Source organism: Lithobates pipiens, unplaced genomic scaffold, assembly GCF_037356315.1.
Source record: "Lithobates pipiens isolate NorthernLeopardFrog02 unplaced genomic scaffold, aLitPip1_a1.2 Scaffold_18, whole genome shotgun sequence".
Lineage (NCBI taxonomy): Eukaryota > Metazoa > Chordata > Amphibia > Anura > Ranidae > Lithobates > Lithobates pipiens.
The window spans coordinates 492927215-492951725 of NW_027507758.1; the positions used below are offsets into that span (position 1 = coordinate 492927215).

The 24511-nt window shown below is 44.5% G+C and overlaps 1 protein-coding gene across 3 annotated transcripts in view; it reads left to right on the forward strand.

Moving 5' to 3' along the window:
* Positions 1-24511, forward strand: part of LOC143988774 (thyroglobulin-like) — a 308918-nt gene that overhangs the window by 95322 nt on the left and 189085 nt on the right. For all 3 annotated transcript variants that reach the window (XM_077488623.1, XM_077488624.1, XM_077488625.1), the window contains exons 8-11: positions 12425-12634; positions 14948-15163; positions 21264-21473; positions 23818-24033. In XM_077488623.1, coding sequence (XP_077344749.1) covers positions 12425-12634; positions 14948-15163; positions 21264-21473; positions 23818-24033 — 852 coding nt within the window. The remainder of the gene's footprint in view (positions 1-12424; positions 12635-14947; positions 15164-21263; positions 21474-23817; positions 24034-24511) is intronic.

Here is a 24511-nt window from a genome sequence, read left to right on the forward strand (position 1 = left end):
TGGTGGAACCTGGCCCATTGTACGGCTGGAATGGCTGCCGTCATAAGACCTAAGACCGACATTACTTCCCTCACTGTACATTTGGGGCTGCATTGAAAAAAAGATGTTCTCTGCCACAGATTCAAAATCTTTTCTTCCGGCAGTATAATTTTCTGATCTACAGACTTGATCCAGTAACCCAAATACAGGATCTCCTGTGTTGGGGTTGTCTTGGATTTCTCCTGACTGACAATCCACCCTAATCGACTCAGGCTGAGTTGAGTCAACTCCAGATCCTGAGAAAGACGACTCTCCGAGTGTGCTGTTAGGAGCAGGTCGTCTAGATAGGGAATAATTGAGACTGATTGAAGCCTCAGTGGAACTAGAGCCTCTCCGAGAACCTTGGTAAAGATTCTTGGGGAGGATGAAAGACCGAAGGGAAGCGCTCTGCACTGAAAGTGGTAAACTTTTGTGTCTATCTGCACTGCCATCCGAAGGAATTTCTGGCATTCCTCCCTTATTGGAATATGCAGATAAGCATCCCTTAGATCCAGGGTGGCCATAAATATCTCTTTCTGGAGAAGATTCTTTATGGAATAAATGGACTCCATCCGAAATCTCTTGTAACGGATGGAGAGATTCAGTGGTCGGAGGTTCATAATTAGTCTGAACCTCCCTGACAGCTTTTTTACCACGAAAATGTGCGAGTAAAAACCGTCTCCTTGTTCCTGAATAGGGACTGGTGTCAATACCTCTTGATCCACCATTTCCCCTATCAGTAAAGGTAAGGCCCTGGCCTTTTCTGAGTGACTTGGAAGTTTTGTCACCAAAAACTTTGAGGGAGGGCTGCTGTGGAATTCCAGCGCGTGACCCCTTTTTATTATATTTAAGACAAACTCGTTCGAGGTTGTCTCTTCCCATTGTGGAATAAATTTGCTTAATCTTCCTCCCACAGGAACCCTGACGTCACTGGGGTTTGGGATCCTGATTGGGGCGGCTAAACAGTATGCCCCCTTTCCCTTTATGTCCCGACCAATGTTTTTTGGGGGTTGAACTCTTCTCTGATTTAGAGGGTTCCTTAAAGGGACGAAAAAAAATTTCTTTGAAAATTTTTCTTTTTTGCAGGAAAGGTTTTCTTTTTATCCGCCGTCCTTTCTAAGGCGGAATCTAATTCAGGCCCAAAGACTAAGTCTCCTGTAAAAGGGACGCTGCACAGGCGGGTTTTAGACGCTGTGTCTCCCCCCCAAGTTCTCATCCATACTGACCTCCTTGCTGCCACTGAAAGTGCTACTGACTTAGCCGTAAATTTTACGGAGTCCGTGGAGGCATCAGAGATGAAACTAGTGGCCTTAAAAAGCATAGGGAAGGATTTCAGAAGCTCCCCCCTAGGAGTGCCTGCTTTTAGATGTTCCTGCAGTTGCGACAACCAGAACTCAAGGTTTCTAGCTACACAAGAAGTGGCTAGAGCTGGTTTTAAGCCTGCCATAGAGGCATCCCAGGCCCTATTTAAGAAAATGTCTGTTCTCCTGTCCATTGGATCTTTCAGATGGCCCATATCCTCAAAGGACAGATCAGCCTGCTTTGAGACTTTGGACAGAGGGGCGTCTAGTTTAGGATTTTTATTCCAGACCGCCTCTGGGCTCTCATCAAAAGGGAACCTTCTCTTAAGGGATTTAGGAAAGAAAACCTTTTTATCTGGTTCAGACCACTCCTTAAGGACAAGGTCAGAAAGCACCTTATGTATAGGGAAAACCCTTGCTTTCTTTTTCCCCAGAGCCTCATACATCTTATCATGTCTGGATAACTGAGTTTCTTCCTCCTCAATTTCCAGCGTATCATAGATAGCACCCATTAACTCATCTACTTCCTCAAGAGACAATCTATACTGTGAGGCTTTAGATGTTGCTTGATCCTCTTCCTGATCAGAGTCTGTGTCAGAGGAATTGGGGCTAATCAACGTGGGGCTAGGCTCCCTGACCATACGGGGCTCCCCTGAGCTGGGTGTTGTAAGGCATGGTGAGGAGGAGATTGCAGTTGTTTTATTAGTGGAGGCAGCTGATCCTACGTCAGTAATTAACTCCCGGAGGGACTTAAAGGTCGACGCCATTTCCTCTTTAAAGGAGCCCAGAAATTTTGTTAAGGGGGAATCTGCCTCAGATTTAAGCAAGCTTGCAATGCATTGCTTACATAGGGCTTTGTTAGAGCCAGAGGACAACCTATTCCCACAATTAGGGCACTTTTTGCGGCCTGCCTTGTCTTCCTTTGGTAACTCTTTAGCCTGAAAATAAGAAGACAAAGAATTTTTTAGCGTCAGCTCCATGTCCCTCCTTAGAATCACCACCAACTGCATACATCCTTAACTGTGAGTTAACCACCACCGTGGGGAACTACAGAACCCAGCCTACAAACACCACCACTCCTTAAACCACCAGAGTAATAGCATGCCCAGCAGCCTACCTGGGATTGGCTGGTGCCTGCCTCCGCCAGAGTGTCCTGGGGAATAGCCTCCATGGTCCCCCTCTGCCGCTCCGGATCCCGCCGCTAGTCCGGTATTGCTGGACGCTGGTCGGGACTGCACAGGCACCACGCTGGCTCTCCCTCTCCTCCTTGTACCCTAGAGACCCGGAACCGGAAGTCTCGGCACACAGTGATGACGCGGTTCCGCCGGAAATGACGCTCGGCGTCTCCGACCCCCTGCAACAAGGAGCAGAGATGGAAGGTTCCACTCACTGCTCCTGGGGGAAACCGGCGTCATTCTGCCCCTGGCCACCTCGGCACTGGAAGGAGGAGGGTAATGGGTCTGCTCCGATTCAGCTGGACGGTACCCGAGCCACAAAAAATAGGTATGGACCATACTGCAGCCAAAAAACAGGACCCGGTCCCTTATGGCTTACAGGTTCTCAGGCAGCCCCTGAGAGGGGTCTCCAGGTTCCTGGCAACATGTTCCTCCGACGGAGGAAACACAAATGACTGACCAAGGACCTGAGGGACCGCCTTTTGAACTGTGGCAATGTGTTTCCTGTGTCAATGGGAGAAGCTCCATCTCTCAAGGGCTGTCCTGGAAGAACACTTGGGAAACAAAGATTTTCTTCAATAAAAAGTTGCAAAGATTAAACTTAAAGTGATTGTAAAGGGTGAAGGTTTTTTACCTTCATGCATTCTATACATAAACGTAAAAAAACTTCAGCGTTTAGTTCCCCCTTCAGCCCTTCCTAATACTTACCAAAGCTCCATCTCTATCCAGCGATGTGTATAAGAGCATCGGCTCTCCCGGGTCTCTCCCACCTCATTGGCTGAAGCACAGCAATGGAAGCCATTGGCTGCCGCTGCTGGTAATCACCTCCAGTGAGGAGGAAGCGAGCCACGCTCTGTGTGTCTCAAAAAAACACAGAGAAGGCTCATAAGCAAGCACGCACGAGTGCCCCCAGAGCACACTCAGCAGGGGGGAGAGGTTAGGAGTGCCAACAGAGAGGAGAATTGGGCCTGCTCTGTGCAATATTGCATAGAGCAGGTAAGTATTACATGTTTGTGTTTTTTATCTGAATCTTTAGTAAATCTTTAACTCAGAGATAAGATATTATTGTAATTCTACATCTTTAGTTATGCCAAACTGATAAAAACTGGATTCCTTTTCTTGTGGATGTTAATATAAAATATATCATCAAGTTTACCAGATATAGATAGTTCCAACAACCCACAATTGAAGAAATAGGCAAAATTCTAACTTTACTATGGAGAATTATAGGGAAAATGAGAACAGCTTTGGTTAATAATAAAGATTGACCTGTTCTGATACAATCCTGTAATGTATGACCAACTTTATGGTTCCTCACAATGACCTCACACATGCTCTGGCCACACATGCTCTGGTGAACTTGTGGCACGCGTGCCACAGCTGGTGTGCCAAGCCCTCTCTGTGGGTATGCAGCACGCCGCCAGGATGGGGGGGGATCCCCCAGCCAGGCAGTCACTTGCACTGGTGGTGCAGGCATGGAGGAGCCAACTCCCTTTTTCTTGCATCATCCTCTGCAGCTTATTGCCTCCCCTGGACCCCTACACCTCCAGTGAGGCATTCGAGCATTACTCTCTGTGGCACCCTATTCCAGCTCCCCCTGCCCCAGAACTATTTTGGTACAGCCTGTCCCTCTGGCAAATGCAATGCGACCTGTGGAACAGTAGAGGGGGAGGGGCAGTGCTCGGAGCAGATCATGACCATGGGAGAGCTGCAGTGGCTGCTAGCTGACCTCTGGTGTCTGGGACACCAAAAAGCGACTGGATGGCGGGGATTCCTGAAATACTGCCTGCCCAGTGCTTGGGAGAGCCCTGATGTGATGGACAATGAGGCCATGGAGAGGTAAGGTGGAGGATGGATCCTCCGATCTACATTGCACTGTGTGTGGGGGGAGGGGGGTATGAGTAGTGCAGGAAGTATGTGTCAGGTAGGTCAGTGTATGTGTCAGGTAGGTCAGTGTATGTGGCAGGAAGGTCAGTGTATGTGTCAGGTAGGTCAGTGTATGTGTCAGGTAGGTCAGTGTATGTGGCAGGAAGGTCAGTGTATGTGTCAGGTAGGTCAGTGTATGTGTAAGGTAGGTCAGTGTATGTGGCAGGTAGGTCAGTGTATGTGGCAGGTAGGTCAGTGTATGTTGCAGGTAGGTCAGTGTATGTGTAAGGTAGGTCAGTGTATGTTGCTCAGTGCATTCTGAGCAAAACACATTCCTGATCCCTGCATTCTGAGCAAAACACATTCCTGATCCCTGCATTCTGAGCACAACACATTCCTGATCCCTGCATTCTGAGCAAAACATATTCCCGAACCCTGCATTCTGAGGAAAACACATTCCTGATCCCTGCATTCTGAGCAAAACACATTCCTTAACCCTGCATTATGAAAACAGCGCATTCCTGAACCCTGCATTCTGAACACAGCGCATTCCTGCAAATCTGGCAGAATCGTACCTTTTTGGTCCCTTAGGGCTCATTCAGAGGGATGATAAGTCATAAAGTGTTGGCACTTTTAAATAAATAAGTTGGTTTTGTGTCGCTGTTTGGGCACTCAGGCTCAAAAAGGTTTGCCACCACTGGTTTGACTGCTTTGACCTTTGAAAGTTGAGTGGTAGGGGGTGGGGATTAGCACTGGCAAGGGATATTGCCAATATGAAGAAAAGTTGTGACCCTGTGTACAGCCTGGACCTAGGATCCTCAGAACTCCACTGGAACAGGGATCAATTTGAAAAATAATACAGGTGGATGCAGACATCAAAAAGAATCTTTAGCTTCATCTAGTTTCCAGAAACCCCTGCTTATTCTCCCCTTTGCAGTCTTTCCATTACGCTCTGTACATATGAAACTGTAATGGCTCTGCAAATTGCCTTCCCAAGTTCTGGCACATCAAGAACTCCACCTGGAAATGGGGCAGGATTGCTGGAGAAAATCTGGAACTCATCCAATGCGGTCCAGCATGCTGGCGCACCTATATTGGCGGGAGGCCGTCATATGATGGCCTCCCGTTTAACCACTTTCAGACCGGACCATTTTGCTGGTCAATGACCAGAGGTCTTTTTACAATTTGGCACTGCGCTGCTTTAACTGGTAATTGCGCGGTCATGCAATGTTGTACCCAAACAAAATTTGCGTCCTTTTTTTCCCACAAATAGAGCTTTCTTTTAAAGGTATTTGACTGACTCTGCGATTTTTATTTTTTGCGATATAAACGTAAAAAGACCGCAAATTTTGAAAAAAAATTATATTTTCTACTTTTTGTTATTAGGAAAATCCAATAAACTCAATTTTAGTCATACATTTAGGCCAAAATGTATTCAGCCACATGTCTTTGGTAAAAAAAAAAAGTCAATAACTGTATATTTATTGGTTTGCGCAAAAGTTTTCACATCTACAAACTAAGGTACGTTTTCTGGAATTTACGCAGCTTTTAGTTTATGACTGCCTATCTCATTTCTTGAGGTGCTAAAATGGCAGGGCAGTACAAACCCCCCCAAATGACCCCATTTTGGAAAGCAGACACCCTAAGGAAATTGATAAGAGGCATGTTGAGCCCATTGAATATTTTATTTTTTTGCCTCAAGCGATTGAATAATGACAAAAAAATATACCGTATATACTCGAGTATAGGCCGACCCGAATATAAGCCGAGGCCCCCAATTTACCCCCAAAAAAACTGGCAAACTTATTGACTCGTGTATAAGCCGAGGGTGAGACATGCCTGTCCATCCCTGTGTGTGTGTCCGTCCATCCCTGTGTGTCCGTCCATCCCTGTGTGTCCGTCCATCCCTGTGTGTCCGTCCATCCCTGTGTGTCCGTCCATCCATCCCTGTGTGTGTGTGTGTCCATCCATCCATCCATCCCTGTGTGTGTGTGTCTCCATCCATCCATCCCTGTGTGTGTGTGTCTCCATCCATCCATCCATCCATCCCTGTGTGTGTGTGTCTCCATCCATCCATCCATCCATCCCTGTGTGTGTCTCCATCCATGTGTGTGTGTGTGTGTGTGTGTGTGTGTGTGTGTGTGTGTGTGTGTGTGTGTGTGTGTCCAGCCTACCTTTGTCCCGAGCCTCCGTCCCGTGCCTTGCCTCCTTGCCTCCGTCCCGTGCCGTGCCTTGCCTCCTTGCATCCGTCCCGTGTCGTGCCTTGCCTTGCCCCCGTCCCGTCCCGTCCCCTGCCGTGCCGTCCCGTGCCCTCTTCGTCGGCGGCCATTGTAAAGTTCAAAAGCTGCGCCGCCGCCTTCGCCTGTGATAGGCGGAACACTGAATTTCCCAGCAGCCTGTGTTCCGCCTATCACAGACGTCGTATCATCCTCGTCCGTAGTACGAGGATGATACGATGTCCGTGATAGGCGGAACACAGGCTGCTGGGAAATTCAGTGTTCCGCCTATCACAGGCGAAGGCGGAGCCGGAGGCGCGGCTTTTGAATAGAATGGCCGCTGTCTGTCTGCTCGACACGCTGATCGAGCGGGCAGACAGCGATGACTCGAGTATAAGCCGAGGGGGGCACTTTCAGCCTCAAAAAAGAGGCTGAAAATCTCGGCTTATACTCGAGTATATACGGTATATATTTTTTTTTTACACAAAGTTGTCACTAAATGATATATTGCTCACACATGCCATGGTTATATGTGGAATTGTACCCCAAAATACATTCTGCTGCTTCTCCTGAGTACGAGGATACCACATGTGGTCGACTTTTTGGAAGCCTAGCCGCGTACGGGGCCCCGAAAGCCAAGCACCGCCTTCAGGATTTTTAAGGGCATACATTTGTAATTTCACTCCTCACTACCTATCACAGTTTTGAAGGCCATAAAATGCCAAGATGGCACAAAACATCCACAAATAACCCCATTTTAGAAAGTAGACACCCCAAGCTATTTACTGAGAGGCATGTTGAGTCCATGGAATATTTTATATTTTGCCACAAGTTGCGGGAAAATTACAAACTTTTATTTATTTATTTATTTTTTTCACAAAGTTGTCACTAAATGATATATTGCTCACACATGCTATGGGCATATGTGAAATGACACCCAAAATAAATTTTGCTGCTTCTCCTGAGTACGGGGATACCACATGTGTGGGATTTTTTGGGAGCCTAGCCGTGTACGGGGCCCCGAAAGCCAAGAACCGCCTTCAGGCTTTCTAAGGGCGTAAATTTTTGATTTCACTCCTCACCACCTATTACAGTTTTGAAGGCCATAAAATGCCAAGATGGCACAAACCCCCCCCCAAATTACCCCATTTTAGAAAGTAGACACCCCAAGCTATTTGCTGAGAGGCATGTTGAGTCCATGGATTATTTTATATTTTGCCACAAGTTGTGGGAATATTACAAACTTTTTTTTTTTTTTCACAAAGTTGTCACTAAATGATATATTGCTCACACATGCCATGGGCATATGTGAAATAACACCCCAAAATAAATTCTGCTGCTTCTCCTGAGTACGGGGATACCACATGTGTGGGACTTTTTGGAAGCCTAGCCGCGTACGGGGCCCCGAAAACCAAGCACCGCCTTCAGGATTTCTAAGGGTGTAAATTTTTGATTTCACTCCTCACTACCTATCGCAGTTTTGAAGGCCATAAAATGCCAAGATGGCACAAACCCCCCCCCAAATGACCCCATTTTGGAAAGTAGACATCCCTAAATTTAGGGGTACACTAGTGAGACTCACAGATAAAAAAGCACCTAGGCTGTCAGCGACTGTATCAAAACGCTACAAAAAAAACTGTTAGCGATCGCAGGGATCAGGCCTGACTCTGCGAATGCTGCAGTTATGTGTGTTGTGTTTTGTAAGTGACAGTGATCGATCGATACTGCACTTGGGTGGGCTGGGCTGGGCTGGGCTTGGCGGAGGGGCTAAACGCAGGTGCTAGCAGGTATCTGGGCTGATCCCGCTAACAATGCGTTTTGGGAAACCTAAACTGCTGGCGACGCTAATATAGATCTGATCAGATACTATATTACTAAGGGAGGTATATGCCTTGCGCGTGGGTGTTAGCGGTACTGGCACTAACCTGACGCTGCCTGGGGCAACGCAGACCTTATCTGACCCTCAAACTTATATCACCCGCCGGGTGATCAGGGGGTTAAACCTTTATTGGGTAATAAATGGCGGGTGCCCTGAAACTATAAAAAAATAACTAACCAACCAGCGTCACCTGTAACAGTTATATGGGGATCACTGGTGAAAGGGTTAACTAGGGGGCAATCAGGGGGCTTTATGCGGTAGTATATGGGGGTCCCTGGCGCTATAAAAAGCTGCGGCGAACCTAAATACCTACCTGCCTAACTAGCGTTACCTGTGACACTAATACAGCGATCAGAAAAACGATCGCTTATTAGGCTGGGTTCACACTGGAGCGATGCGGGAACGCCACGAATCCGCGGCGGGTTCCCGCATCGCATGCCTCCTGGCGGCAGTTCACACTGCCCTATGCGAACTGCTGGGAGTGTCAGTGAAATGTTAATGACACCCCCAGATCAGTTCGCATATCGCAGTCCGATCTGCAAACTCGGACAGGAATCGGATCGCATGGTGTGAAAACCAATGCGATCCGATTCTGCTGCGGACCAAAAGGGTCCCCTGCGAGTTTGCGGCGGGTGCGATGCGAATTCAGCCATACTATCTGTATGGCTGAACTCGCATCGCACAGAGATCGGATGTGATTTGAACTGCAGTGCGGTGCGAATCACATCCGTTCTCATAAACCGCTGCAATGTGAACCCAGTCTTAGTGACACTGGCGACGGGGGGTGATCACGGGGTTAAACCTTTATTGGGGGGGTTAGGGGGGTACCCTAGAACTAAAGGGGGCTAACCCTAACTGCCCTAACAGTTATTACAGTCACAAATGACACCAATGCAATAAAAAAAAAAATGCAATTGGTGTCACTGTGACTGGGGGTGCAGGGGTGATTGGGGGGGTGAAGAGGGGGTGAGAGTGTGCCTGGCATGTTCTACTGTGTAGTGTAGTGTTGGTGCAACTCACCGATCCTCTCTCCTCGGTGCCGGAAAGAAAAATACCGACACGGAGGAGAGATTACATCACTTCCTCTGCCTGTGTTTACATTACAGGAGAGGAAGTGATGTCATGCTGCACTTCCATTCGTCAGGAGCGATCGCGAGGGGGTGGCCATGAATAAATGGCCGCCCCCTCATCCCGGATCGCTCCTGCACGGTATCCGACCGCCGCTGGCACCAGGGGGGGCCCGATCGGGCCCCACACCCGCGGGAAGGCAGGGACGTACAGGTACGCCCATATGCCTGCCCGTGCCATTCTGACGACGTACATCGTCGTGCGGCGGTCGGCAACTGGTTAAACAGGGAATGCGCGCGATCGTGCGCGCATTCCTGTTTCTTCGGTGGCGGCGTGTCACGGAGACACCACTTGCCACTGAAGGGGGTGAGCAGCCATTGGTTATGGCTGTTTACCACGTGATCAGCTGTGATGAAGTCACGGCCGATCAGAGATGGTCACACCCCGACTGTACACGGCGCATGCGGGAACACTGCTCGTCACCGACGCTGGTAAACAGCCATTGACCGGCTGTTTACCCACATGATCGGCTGTGATCCTTTCACAGCCGATCACTAAAATGTAAACAAACCGCGGTAACGAGATGTTACCAGGTTCTCCTCCTCACACACCGATCGTGTGTGAGGAGGAGATTGCGGTAACATCTCGTTACCGCCTACAGTACACATCAAGCACACTGATTGCCCTCCCCCAATAAAGAGGACCTGTCACCACCCCTCATAGTACCTGTCAATCACAGTCCATCAGAGTACCTGTCACAGTCCATCAGAGTATTTGAGTACCTGTCACAGCCCATCAGAGTACCCGAGTACCTGTCCCAGCCCATCAGAGTACCCGAGTACCTGTCCCGGCCCATCAGAGTACCCGAGTACCTGTCCCGGCCCATCAGAGTACCCGAGTACCTGTCCCGGCCCATCAGAGTACCCGAGTACCTGTCCCGGCCCATCAGAGTACCCGAGTACCTGTCACAGTTCATCTGAGTACCCGAGTACCTGTCACAGTTCATCTGAGTACCCGAGTACCTGTCACAGTCCATATGAGTACCTGTCACCGCCCTTCAGAATACCCAAATACCAGTGACCAAGCCATCAGAGTACCTGTCACCAGGCCATCAGAGTACCCGAGTACCTGTCACCAGGCCATCAGAGTACCCGAGTACCTGTCACCAGGCCATCAGAGTACCAGAGTACCTATTTGCAGCCCATGTCTCATAGAATATATGTTGGGATGTTTGCTTTCCAAAATGGGGTCATATTGTGGGTCATTTTCACTGTCCTGGTGGTCCAGGACCTTCAAAAGTGTGATAGGTAGGAATGAAATGAGATGTGTCATTTATGCTCCTAGAATGCCTGAACGTACTACTTCAATGTTCGGCCTCTCTATGTGGTCAGGCTGTGTAAAAGTCCTACACATGTGGTATCGCCATACTCGGGAAGAGTAGCAGAATGTATTTTGGGGTGTAATTCTTGCTATATACATGCTATGTGTTAAAAATATCTTATAAATTGTCAATTTTGTGTAAAAAAAAATGCGTTTTAATTTTTTCCACATATTCCAAAAACTTCTGGAAAAAAATTAACCGTTCAAAAGACTCATTATGACTCACAGATTATAGGTTGGGGTGTTTGCTTTCCGAAATGGGGTCATTTCATGGGAAATTCCATTGTCCTGGTACTCCAGGGCCTTCAAAAGTGTAATGGGTGGTTGAGAAATGAGATGCGTCATTTTTGCTCGTAGAACGTCTGAAGGTACTACATCAATGTTGGTGCTCTGTATGTGGCCAGGCTGTGTAAAAGTCTCACACATGTGGTATCGCCGTACTCGGGAAGAGTAGCAGAATGTATTTTGTGGTGTAATTTGTTGTATGCATATGCTGTGTGTGAGAAATAACCTGATAATATGACAATTTTGTAAAAATAATAATAATAATAATAATAATAAAAAAAAAAAAATCTTCATTTTGCAAAGAATTGTGGGAAAAAATGACAACTTAAAAAAACTCACCATGCTACCTACTTAATACCTTCGAATGTCTACTTTGTAAAAAGGGGTCATTTGGGGGGTATTTGTACTTTCCTGACTTGTTAGTGTCTCAAGAAATGAGGTAAACCTGATGTACTGAAGGCCTGATCAGATGTGATCAATTTTCAGCGATTGGCACCATAGTTTGTAGACTCTATAACTTTCATAAAGACCAAATAATATATACTAATGTGGGTTATTTTTACCAAAGATACGTAGCAGTATAAATTTTGGCCAAAATTTATGAAGAAAAATTACTAATTAGCAAAAATTTATGATAGAAACAAAGAAAAAGGGCATTTTTTTCACAAAAAGTTTTATTTTATTTATAGCACAAAAAATAAAAAACCCACTAGTGATTAAATACCACTAAAAGAAAGCTCTATTTGTGTGGAAAAAAGGACGCACGTTTCATATGGATACAGTGTTGGATGACTGAGTAATTGTCATTCAAACTGTGAGAGCGCTGAAAGCTGAAAATTGGTCTGGTCAGGAAGGGGGTGTAAGTGCACTGTATTGAGGTTAAATACTGCTTCTTTTTTTTTTGGAGTTTTTTTATTAGTCCTGTAGGCCCAAATAAATTCTCTTCAAGCTCCCAGTGCCTAAAACCAGTTATGATGACCAAACTCTGTAGGGAAATAAAATAGAGTGGTGGTATATTATAAATGTCTTTGCACCCGAGTATAATAAAAAGGTACTAGTTCTACCAACTGCTCAGATTTGTTTCTAGGGGTAAAGGTTTTCCATTCATTGTCTACAGTTTTTTTTTTGGCATTTCCTGCCACCAATTCAAGATTTCCCAAGCCTGTTCATACATTTGGAGAATTTTCCTTGCAAAGAGCTTTGGTTATCATTAATCTTTTCTGTGTATGTTGACAGAATTGACATCATGCTTGAAGCAGCGTCAAGAAGCTCTGGCAAAGAAGATAATTGGTCATTATATTCCACAGTGTGATGAAAAGGGCAATTACCAAGCACAGCAGTGCCATGGCAGCACCGGGCACTGCTGGTGTGTCAGCGCAATGGGAGCAGAGATTGCTGGCACAAAAACTCCACCTGGACAAACACGAGCTACATGTGAAAGACATGGTAAGTCTCCATTCTAGGCCACAGAACTCATCAGAAAAAATATCGACACCACTAGTATTTACTTCTAAAACGTGACACAACACACAAAACAAATAAAAGTTTATACTGTTCTTATCTACATAATTGGAAATCTATGTATATAAGAATCTCTGTATATAAGAATATATTCCATATATATGGAAATAATATATGCTGTAGAATATATATATATATATATATATATATATATATATATATATATATATAAAATAAATATATATTACGTTTATTAAAATTAAATTAAATCAAATGTTTATGACAAATCTGCACTACCAACCACATGATATACTGTATTTATTGGCGTATAACACACTTTTTCACCCTGAAAATGGGGTGCAAATAGTGTGTGCATGTTATACGCCGATACTGCAATTTGGGCTGCCTAGGAGGGAAGGGGGATTTGGGCAGGACGGGCGCCATCAGATTATATACAGCGAGAATCTTCCGTTTACTAAACGGCCTCAGTAATAGGAAGTCCCGTCTCCTGGGCTGGAATTGGACCAGTGTTCTGTCTATCATAGAAGCCGGTCCAAGAGGCGGGACTTTGTATTAAAGAGGCCGCCGAGTAAACAGGAGATTCTCACTGCAAGTAATCTGACAGTGCTCGTCCCGTCCCGCCCCCCCCCCCCCCCCCCCTCCGAGGCAGCAGTAATCTGAGGTGAGGCTGCAGATGGGCAATGACTAAGCTGCATTCATGGCATTGGTGAGGTTGCATATGGGCATTGATCAGGCTGCAGATGGGCATTGATCAAGCTGCATTGATGGGCAATTGTGCGGCTGCAGATGGCATTGATCAGGTTGCAGATGGGCGATGGTGAGGCTGCATTGATGGGCACTGACTCTTATTTTGCTTCAAAGTTCTTTATTTAAAATTTGAGTTGTTTTCCTGAATCTTCCCTCCTAAAATGAAGGTGCATGTTATACGCCTGTGCATGTTATATGCCGATAAATATGGTAATTCTCCTAAAACACATGTACACAGTCTCACAAACCACTAGAATTTGTGTGGCACTATGGCTGCATTCACACTTCAGCTGAGCATCTTTGGTAGTTTCCCTGGCTGTTTTTCAGCGGTTTTGCTTGAGTGTTTCTTATTTTAGGTTTTATGAAATAGAAAGCTAATAACTATAGGATTTAAAATGTGGGATGCATGCATTTTTGCTTGCTTTTGTATGTTTTCAGATGTTTTCATTGAATTCTATTGTGGCCAAAAATACTTTAAGCTTGTACTTTTTCCAGACACAAGCATCAAGCCACACTACACTTTTGATATTGAGCCTATTGGAGCTTGAAGCTACAAAATGCTCAGGACTGAATGGGGCCTGTAGGCAGCCCACCAGCTCAAGCCAAGCTGTCAATTGGCATTCATGAATGTTGCTTCCAGGCTCATCTACCTTACAAACCACTCTGTGTCTGCTACCCTCTCGGCCAATCCCTCCATTGGCTGCCACTCAACCAACAAATTAAATTCAAGATACTAACAATAACTCACAAAGCCATCCACAACCTGGCCTCCAGCTACATCACTAACCTGGTCTCAAAATACCAACCAAATTGTTCATTTCGTTCCTCCCAAGACCTCCTACTCTCTAGCTCCCTCGTCACCTCATCCTTTGCTCGTCTCCAGGACTTCTCTCGAGCCTCTACCATCCTCTGGAATGTTCCACCCCAATCTGTCGAACTATCTCCTACTTTGTTCACTTTCAGACGATCCCTGAAAACACATCTCTTCAGAGAAGCCTGTCTGGCCCCCACCTAAAAACTGTACTTTTATTTTCTTCATTAGCACATCTCCCACAATTATTAAGTCTTGTATCTCCTGACCCTCCCTCTTAGAAACACATATTTGGTATCTCTTTACTCGATACATCGTCATCTTTTATATTATACCAAAAATGTGGATATTGCGTTTGTGTGCATTCAAATTAATATGTGTATTTTTACCTGAAATTTTGTGTTTGATTTGACTGCGCAAATATTGTGTGACATGAAAAATTGGAACAGCTATTTCATTCTGCAGGGTCTCAGGCCTAACATGAATGTGAAAAATGCAAACATTGGCCCAGACAGGAAATGGTTCATTTAAATCAGAGCGTATAAGAATTAACTTTTTAAAATTACACAGACATTACATAGGGTTTAGATACACCTCAATACTTTTTCACAGCAGTGATGCAGTGTTCCTTATTATACTGTTACTATTTCTGGACATTTATTCCCTTATGAGTGTGTTCTCTGTAATCTCTGTTCTTTCCTCTTTATATATGTTGACAGACTTGACACAATGCTTGAAGGAACGTCAGGTAGCTCTGGGAGGAGATAAAAAAGTAATAGGTGGTTTTGCTCCTCAGTGTGATGAAAAGGGCCATTACCAACCACAGCAGTGCCATGGCAGCACTGGGTACTGCTGGTGTGTTAATGCAATTGGAGAAGAGATTGCTGGAACTAAAACTCCACCTGGACAAACACCAGCTACATGTAAAAAACAAGGTAAGACTCAGTTCTCCAATTTCTCTGTGTATTCCTGTCATAAATATACTTATTTACATCATCATATTGATTGACTCTGGAGAGGACTTTGGTGAGTGTGGGCTTGGAATATATTGTCTTGAAGGCAAGATGGGAATTATACTTCATTCTTCCATAGGCCAAGTTCTTGTGCTACCACCCACCTAGACCTGTGGTTACTCTAGCCTTAAAATCACAAGATTAGAACACAGAGTCATATTAGGAACACCAGCTAAAAGAAAACAGGTTCTGTCACTCAGGTGTATCAGAGGGCTGGAAAGCCCATTATAAATGTTCTTGTTGAAAAAAATGTTGTTGGCCTGGGATGGACCTGCAAAAGACTCATTTGAAAAGGGAAAAAATAAAGAGAAAACTTGCCCACTCAGCTTGGTTTTAGGTGTACAAGCCCAGTCAACAAATATACATAGCCATATTTACTTACTAAATATAGAAGCTCTGCTTCCTGATTGTGCCTTTTTATATACTCTTATATTTCTGATGAAATGGTCGATCTGATTGAGAGCAGCCTTCAATCTCCAATTACATAAAACACACAATACTATGGACAGCCCTCAATCACGCTACCGTTGCTTTAGGTCACATGTTTGGTCCAATCTTTTGTTTGGACTGAAAACTGAGCTCATCCCTACTGATCACCTCACCTATTATATGACCAAAAGTATGTGAGTACTCCTCTAAATTATCAATTTAGGTGTGTCCAGTGAAGGGTTCTGTTCATTTATGTATAAACTTAAAAGCAAAACAAAGATTTTCTTCAATAAAATGTTGCAAAGATTAAACTTAAAGTAAACATTAAAAAACTTCAGTGTTTAGTTCCCCCTTCAGCCCTTCCTAATACTTACCAAAGCTCCATCTCTATCCAGCGATGTGAATAAGAGCATCGGCTCTCCTGGTTCTCTCCCCCCTCATTGGCTGAAACACAGCAATGGAAGCCATTGGCTGCCGCTGCTGTCAGTGACTGCCAGTAAGGAGGAAGCGAGTGTGTCTCACAAAAACACAGAGGAGACTTAGAAGCAAAAATGCACAAGTGCCCCCAGAGCACACTCAGCAGGGGGGAGAGGTCAGGAGTGCCAACAGAGAGGAGAATTGGGCCTGCTCTGTGCAATATTGCACAGAGCAGGTAAGTATTACATGTTTGTGTTTTTTATCTGAATCTTTAGTGAATCTTTAACTCAGAGATAAGATATTATTGTATTTCTTCATCTTTAGTTATGTCAAACTGATAAAAACTGGATTCCTTTTCTTGTGGATGTTAATATAAAATATATTTCATCAAGTTTACCAGATATAGATAGTTCCAACAACCCACGATTGAAGAAATAGGCAAAATTCTAACTTTACTATGGACAATTATAGGGAAAATGAGAACAGCTTTGGTTCATAATAAAGATTGACCTGTTCTGATACAATCCTGTAATGTATGACCAACTTTAGGGTTCCTCACAATGACCTCACACATGCTCTGGCCTTTTTTCTAAACTATCAGATGCAAGAGCTTCAGTGGATACTACTATAGGCCAGTGATGGTGAACTTGTGGCATGCGTGCCACAGCTGGCATGCCAAAGCCTCTCTATGTGCATGCAGCACGCTGCCAGGATGGGGGGGGGGGGGGATCCCCCAGCCAGGCAGTCACTTGCACTGGTGGTGCAGGCATGGAGGAGCCAACTCCCTTTTCTTGCATCATCCTCTGCAGCTTATTGCCTCCCCTGGACCCCTACACCTCCAGTGAGGCATTCGAGCATTACTCTCTGTGGCACCCTATTCCAGCTCCCCCTGCCCCAGAACTATTTTGGCACAGCCTGTCCCTCTGGCAAATACAATGCGACCTGTGGAACAGTAGAGGGGGAGGGGCAGTGCTCGGAGCAGATCATGACCATGGGAGAGCTGCAGTGGCTGCTAGCTGACCTCTGGTGTCTGGGACACCAAAGAGCGACTGGATGGCAGGGATTCCTGAAATACTGCCTGCCCAGTGCTTGGGAGAGCCCTGATGTGATGGACAATGAGGCCATGGAGAGGTAAGGTGGAGGATGGATCCTCCGATCTACATTGCACTGTGTGTGGGGGGAGGGGGGTGTGAGTAGTGCAGGAAGTATGTGTGAGGTAGGTCAGTGTATGTGTGAGGTAGGTCAGTGTATGTGTGAGGTAGGTCAGTGTATGTGTGAGGTAGGTCAGTGTATGTGGCAGGTAGGTCAGTGTATGTGGCAGGTAGGTCAGTGTATGTGGCAGGTAGGTCAGTGTATGTTGCAGGTAGGTCAGTGTATGTTGCAGGTAGGTCAGTGTATGTTGCTCAGTGCATTCTGAGCAAAACACATTCCTGATCCCTGCATTCTGAGCAAAACACATTCCTGATCCCTGCATTCTGAGCACAACACATTCCTGAACCCTGCATTCTGAGCAAAACATATTCCCGAACCCTGCATTCTGAGGAAAACACATTCCTGAACCCTGCATTCTGAGCAAAACACATTCCTTAACCCTGCATTGAGAAAACAGCGCATTCCTGAACCCTGCATTCTGAGCACAGTGCATTCCTGAACCCTGCATTCTGAGCACAGCGCATTCCCGCAAATCTGGCAGAATCGTACATTTTTGGTCCCTTAGGGCTCATTCAGAGGGATGATAAGTCATAAAGTGTTGGCACTTTGAAATAAATAAGTTGGTTTTGTGTGGCTGTTTGGGCACTCAGGCTCAAAGGTTTGCCACCACTGGTTTGACTGCTTTGACCTTTGAAAGTTGAGTGGTAGGGGGTGGGAATTAGCACTGGCAAGGGATATTGCCAATATGAATAAAAGTTGTGACCCTGTGTACAGCCTGGACCTAGGATCCTCAGGACTCCACTGGAACAGGGATCAATTTGAAAATAATACAGGTGGATGCAGACATCAAAAATAATCTTTAGCTTCATCTAGTTTCCAGAAACCCCTGCTTATTCTCCCCTTTGCAGTCTTTCCATTACGCTCTGTACATATGAAACTGTAATGGCTCTGCAAATTGCCTTCCCAAGTTCTGGCACATCAAGAACTCCACCTGGAAATGGTGCGGGATTGCTGGAGAAAATCTGGAACTCATCCAATGCGGTCCAGCATGGTGGCACACCTATTGTGGCGGGAGGCCGTCATATGACGGCCTCCCATTTAAACAGGGAATGCGCGCGATCGTGCGTGCGCATCCCTGTTTCTTCGGTGGCGGCGTGTCACGGAGACACCGCTCACCACCGAAGGGGGTGCGCAGCCATTGGTTATGGCTGTTTACCACGTGATCGGCCGGGATGAAGTCACGGCCGATCACAGATGGTCACACCCCAACTGTACATGGCGCATGCGGGAACACTGCTCGTCACCGACGCTGGTAAACAGCCATTGGCCGGCTGTTTACCCACGTGATCGGCTGTGATCCTTTCACAGCCGATCACTAAAATGTAAACAAACCGCGGTTCTCCTCCTCACACACCGATCGTGTGTGAGGAGGAGATTGCGGTAACATCTCATTACCGCCTACAGTACACATCAAGCACACTGATTGCCCTCCCCCAATAAAGAGGACCTGTCACCACCCCTCATAGTACCTGTCAATCACAGTCCATCAGAGTACCTGTCACCGTCCATCAGAGTATTTGAGTAGCTGTCACAGCCAATCAGAGTACCCGAGTACCTGTCACAGTTCATCTGAGTACCCGAGTACCTGTCCCAGCCCATCAGAGTACCCGAGTACCTGTCCCAGCCCATCAGAGTACCCGAGTACCTGTCCCGGCACATCAGAGTACCCAAGTACCTGTCACGGCCCATCAGAGTACCCGAGTACCTGTCACGGCCCATCAGAGTACCCGAGTACCTGTCACGGCCCATCAGAGTACCCGAGTACCTGTCTCGGCCCATCAGAGTACCTGAGTACCTGTCACGGCCCATCAGAGTACCCGAGTACCTGTCCCAGTCCATCTGAGTACCCGAGTACCTATTACAGTTCATCTGAGTACCCGAGCACTTGTCACAGTTCATCTGAGTACCTGAGTACCTGTCACAGTTCATCTTAGTACCCTAGTACCTGTTACAGTCCATATGAGTACCTGTCACCTCCCTTCAGAATACCCAAATACCAGTGACCAAGCCATCAGAGTACCTGTCACCAGGCCATCAGAGTACCAGAGTACCTATTTGCAGCCCATGTCTCATAGAATATACGTTGGGATGTTTGCTTTCCAAAATAGGGTCATATTGTGGGTAATTTTCACTGTCCTGGTGGTCTAGGACCTTCAAAAGTGTGATAGGTAGGAATGAAATGAGATGTGTCATTTATGCTCCTAGAATGCCTGAACGTACTACTTCAATGTTCGGCCTCTCTATGTGGCCAGGCTGTGTAAAAGTCCTACACATGTGGTATCGCCATACTCGGGAAGAGTAGCAGAATGTATTTTGGGGTGTAATTTTTGCTATATACATGCTATGTGTTAGAAATATCTTATAAATTGACAATTTTGTGTAAAAAAAAATGCGTTTTAATTTTTTCCACATATTCCTAGAAATTTCTGGAAAAAAATGAACAGTTCAAAAGACTCATTATGACTCACAGATTATACGTTGGGGTGTTTGCTTTCCGAAATGGGGTCATTTCATGGGAAATTCCATTGTCCTGGTACTCCAGGGCCTTCAATAGGTGGTTGAGAAATGAGATGCGTCATTTTTGCTCGTAGAACGTCTGAAGGTACTACATCAATGTTGGTGCTCTGTATGTGGCCAGGCTGTGCAAAAGTCTCACACATGTGGTATCGCCATACTTGGGAAGAGTAGCAGAATGTATTTTGTGGTGTAATTTGTTGTATGCATATGCTGTGTGTGAGAAATAACCTGATAATTTGACAATTTTGTAAAAAAAAAAATAATAAAAAAAAAATCTTCATTTTGCAAAGAATTGTGGGAAAAAATGACAACTTAAAAAAACTCACCATGCTACTTACTTAATACCTTGGAATGTCTACTTTGTAAAAAGGGGTCATTTGGGGGGTATTTGTACTTTCCTGACTTGTTAGTGTCTCAAGAAATGAGGTACACCTGATGTACTGAAGGCCTGATCAGATGTGATCAATTTTCAGTGATTGGCACCATAGTTTGTAGACTCTATAACTTTCACAAAGACCAAATAATATATACTAATGTGGGTTATTTTTTAACAAAGATAGGTAGCAGTATAAATTTTGGCCAAAATGTATGAAGAAAAATTACTAATTAGCAAAAATTTATGACAGAAACAAAGAAAAAGGTATTTTTTTCACAAAATGTACGTTTTATTTTATTTATAGCACAAAAAATAAAAAACCCACTAGTGATTAAATACCACTAAAAGAAAGCTCTATTTGTGTGGAAAAAAGGACGCACGTTTCATATGGATACAGTGTTGGATGACTGAGTAATTGTTATTCAAACTGTGAGAGCGCTGAAAGCTGAAAATTGGTCTGGTCAGGAAGGGGGTGTAAGTGCACTGTATTGAGGTGGTTAAATACTGCTTCTTTTTTTTTGGAGTTTTTTTATTAGTCCTGTAGGCCCAAATAAATTCTCTTCAAGCTCCCAGTGCCTAAAACCAGTTATGATGACCAAACTCTGTAGGGAAATAAAATAGAGTGGTGGTATATTATAAATGTCTTTGCACCCGAGTATAATAAAAAGGTACTACCCTGTTTCCCCTAAAATAAGACCTAGCGTGATTGTCGGTGTTGGCTGCAATATAAGCTCTACCACCCAAATAAGCCCTACTCTGTTTCCTCAAAAATAAGCCGTACCCTGAAAAGAAGACCTACAAGGACTTTAACTAGGGCTTATTTGGGGGGTAGGGCTTTTATTGCAGCCATCACAGACAATCACACTAGGTCTTATTTTAGGGGAAACAGGGTAGTTCTACCAACTGCTCAGATTTGTTTCTAGGGGTAAAGGTTCTCCATTCATTGTCTACAGTTTTTTTTTGGCATTTCCTGACACCAATTCAAGATTTCCCAAGCCTGTTCATAAATTTGGAGCATTTTCCTTGCAAAGAGCTTTGGTTATCATTAATCTTTACTGTGTATGTTGACAGAATTGACATCATGCTTGAAGCAGCGTCAAGAAGCTCTGGCAAAGAAGATAATTGGTCATTATATTCCACAGTGTGATGAAAAGGGCAATTACCAAGCACAGCAGTGCCATGGCAGCACCGGGCACTGCTGGTGTGTCAGCGCAATGGGAGCAGAGATTTCTGGCACAAAAACTCCACCTGGACAAACACGAGCTACATGTGAAAGGCATGGTAAGTCTCCATTCTAGGCCACAAAACTCATCAGAAAAAATATCGACACCACTAATATTTACTTCTAAAACGTCACACAACACACAAAACAAATAAAAGTTTATACTGTTCTTATCTACATAATTGGAAATCTATGTATATAAGAATCTCTGTATATAAGAATATATTCCATATATATGGAAATAATATATACTGTAGAAAATATATGTATATATGTATATATATATATATATATATATATATATATATATATATATATATATATATATATAAATATATATTACGTTTATTAAAATTAAATTAAATCAAATGTTTATGACAAATCTGCACTACAAACCACATGATATACTGTATTTATTGGCGTATAATACACTTTTTCACCCTGAAAATGGGGTGCAAATAGTGTGTGCATGTTATACGCCGATACTGAAATTTGGGCTGCCTAGGAGGGAAGGGGGATTTGGGCAGGACGAGCGCCATCAGATTATATACAGCGAGAATCTTCCGTTTACTAAACGGCCTCAGTAATAGGAAGTCCCGTCTCCTGGGCTGGAATTGGAACAGTGTTCTGTCTATCATAGAAGCCGGTCCAAGAGGCGGGACTTTGTATTAAAGAGGCCGCTGAGTAAACAGGAGATTCTCACTGCAAGTAATCTGACAGTGCTCGTCCCGCCCCTCCCCCCCCCCCCCCCCCCTCCGAGGCAGCAGTAATCTGAGGTGAGGCTGCAGATGGGCAATGACTAAGCTGCATTCATGGCATTGGTGAGGTTGCATATGGGCATTGATCAGGCTGCAGATGGGCATTGATCAAGCTGCATTGATGGGCAATTGTGCGGCTGCAGATGGCATTGATCAGGTTGCAGATGGGCGATGGTGAGGCTGCATTGATGGGCACTGACTCTTATTTTGCTTCAAAGTTCTTTATTTAAAATTTGAGTTGTTTTCCTGAATCTTCCCTCCTAAAATGAAGGTGCATGTTATACGCCTGGGCATGTTATATGCCGATAAATATGGTAATTCTCCTAAAACACATGTACACAGTCTCACAAACCACTAGAATTTGTGTGGCACTATGGCTGCATTCACACTTCAGCTTAGCATCTTTGGTAGTTTCCCTGGCTGTTTTTCAGCGGTTTTGCTTGAGTGTTTCTTATTTTAGGTTTTATCAAATAGAAAACTAATAACTATAGGAAGTAAAATGTGGGATGCATGCATTTTTTCTTGCTTTTGTATGTTTTCAGGTGTTTTCATTGAATTCTATTGTGGCCAAAAATACTTTAAGCTTGTACTTTTTCCAGACACAAGCATCAAGCCACACTACACTTTTGATGTTGAGCCTATTGGAGCTTGAAGCTACAAAATGCTAAGGACTGAATGGGGCCTGTAGGCAGCCCACCAGCTCAAGCCAAGCTGTCAATTGGCATTCATGAATGTTGCTTCCAGGCTCATCTACCTTACAAACCACTCTGTGTCTGCTGCCCTCTCTGCCAATCCCTCCATTGGCTGCCACTCAACCAACAAATTAAATTCAAGATACTAACAATAACTTACAAAGCCATCCACAACCTGGCCTCCAGCTACATCACTAACCTGGTCTCAAAATACCAACCAAATTGTTCATTTCGTTCCTCCCAAGACCTCCTACTCTCTAGCTCCATTGTCACCTCATCCTTTGCTCGCCTCCAGGACTTCTCTCGAGCCTCTCCCATCCTCTGGAATGCTCCACCCCAATCTGTCGAACTATCTCCTACTTTGTTCACTCTCAGACGATCCCTGAAAACACATCTCTTCAGAGAAGCCTGTCTGGCCCCCACCTAAAAACTGTACTTTTATTTTCTTCATTAGCACATCTCCCACAATTATGAAGTCTTGTATCTCCTGACCCTCCCTCTTAGAAACACATATTTGGTATCTCTTTACTCGATACATCGTCATCTTTTATATTATACCAAAAATGTGGACATTGCGTTTGTGTGCACTAAAATTCATATGTGTATTTTTACCTGAAATTTTGTGTTTGATTTGACTGCGCAAATATTGTGTGACATGAAAAATTGGAACAACAGCTATTTCATTCTGCAGGGTCTCAGGCCTAACATGAATGTGAAAAATGCCAACATTGGCCCAGACAGGAAATGGTTCATTTAAATCAGAGCGTATTAAAAAAAAAGAATTAACTTTTTAAAATTACACAGACATTACAGAGGGTTTAGATACACCTCAATACTTTTTCACAGCAGTGATGCAGTGTTCCTTATTATACTGTTACTATTTCTGGACATTTATTCCCTTATGAGTGTGTTCTCTGTAATCTCTGTTCTTTCCTCTTTATATATGTTGACAGACTTGACACAATGTTTGAAGGAACGTCAGGTAGCTCTGGGAGGAGATAAAAAAGTAATAGGTGGTTTTGCTCCTCAGTGTGATGAAAAGGGCCATTACCAACCACAGCAGTGCCATGGCAGCACTGGGTACTGCTGGTGTGTTAATGCAATTGGAGAAGAGACTGCTGGAACTAAAACTCCACCTGGACAAACACCAGCTACATGTAAAAAACAAGGTAAGACTCAGTTCTCCAATTTCTCTGTGTATTCCTGTCATAAATATACTTATTTACATCATCATATTGATTGACTCTGGAGAGGACTTTGGTGAGTGTGGGCTTGGAATATATTGTCTTGAAGGCAAGATGGGAATTATACTTCATTCTTTCATAGGCCAAGTTCTTGTGCTACCACCCACCTAGACCTGTGGTTACTCTAGCCTTAAAATCATAAGATTAGAACACAGAGTCATATTAGAAACACCAGCTAAAAGAAAACAGGTTCTGTCACTCAGGTGTATCAGAGGGCTGGAAAGCCCATTATAAATGTTCTTGTTGAAAAAAATGTTGTTGACCTGGGATGGACCTGCAAAAGACTCATTTGAAAAGGAAAAAATAAAGAGAAAACTTGCCCACTCAGCTTGGATTAAGGTCTACAAGCCCAGTCAACAAATATATATAGCCATATTTACTTACTAAATATAGAAGCTCTGCT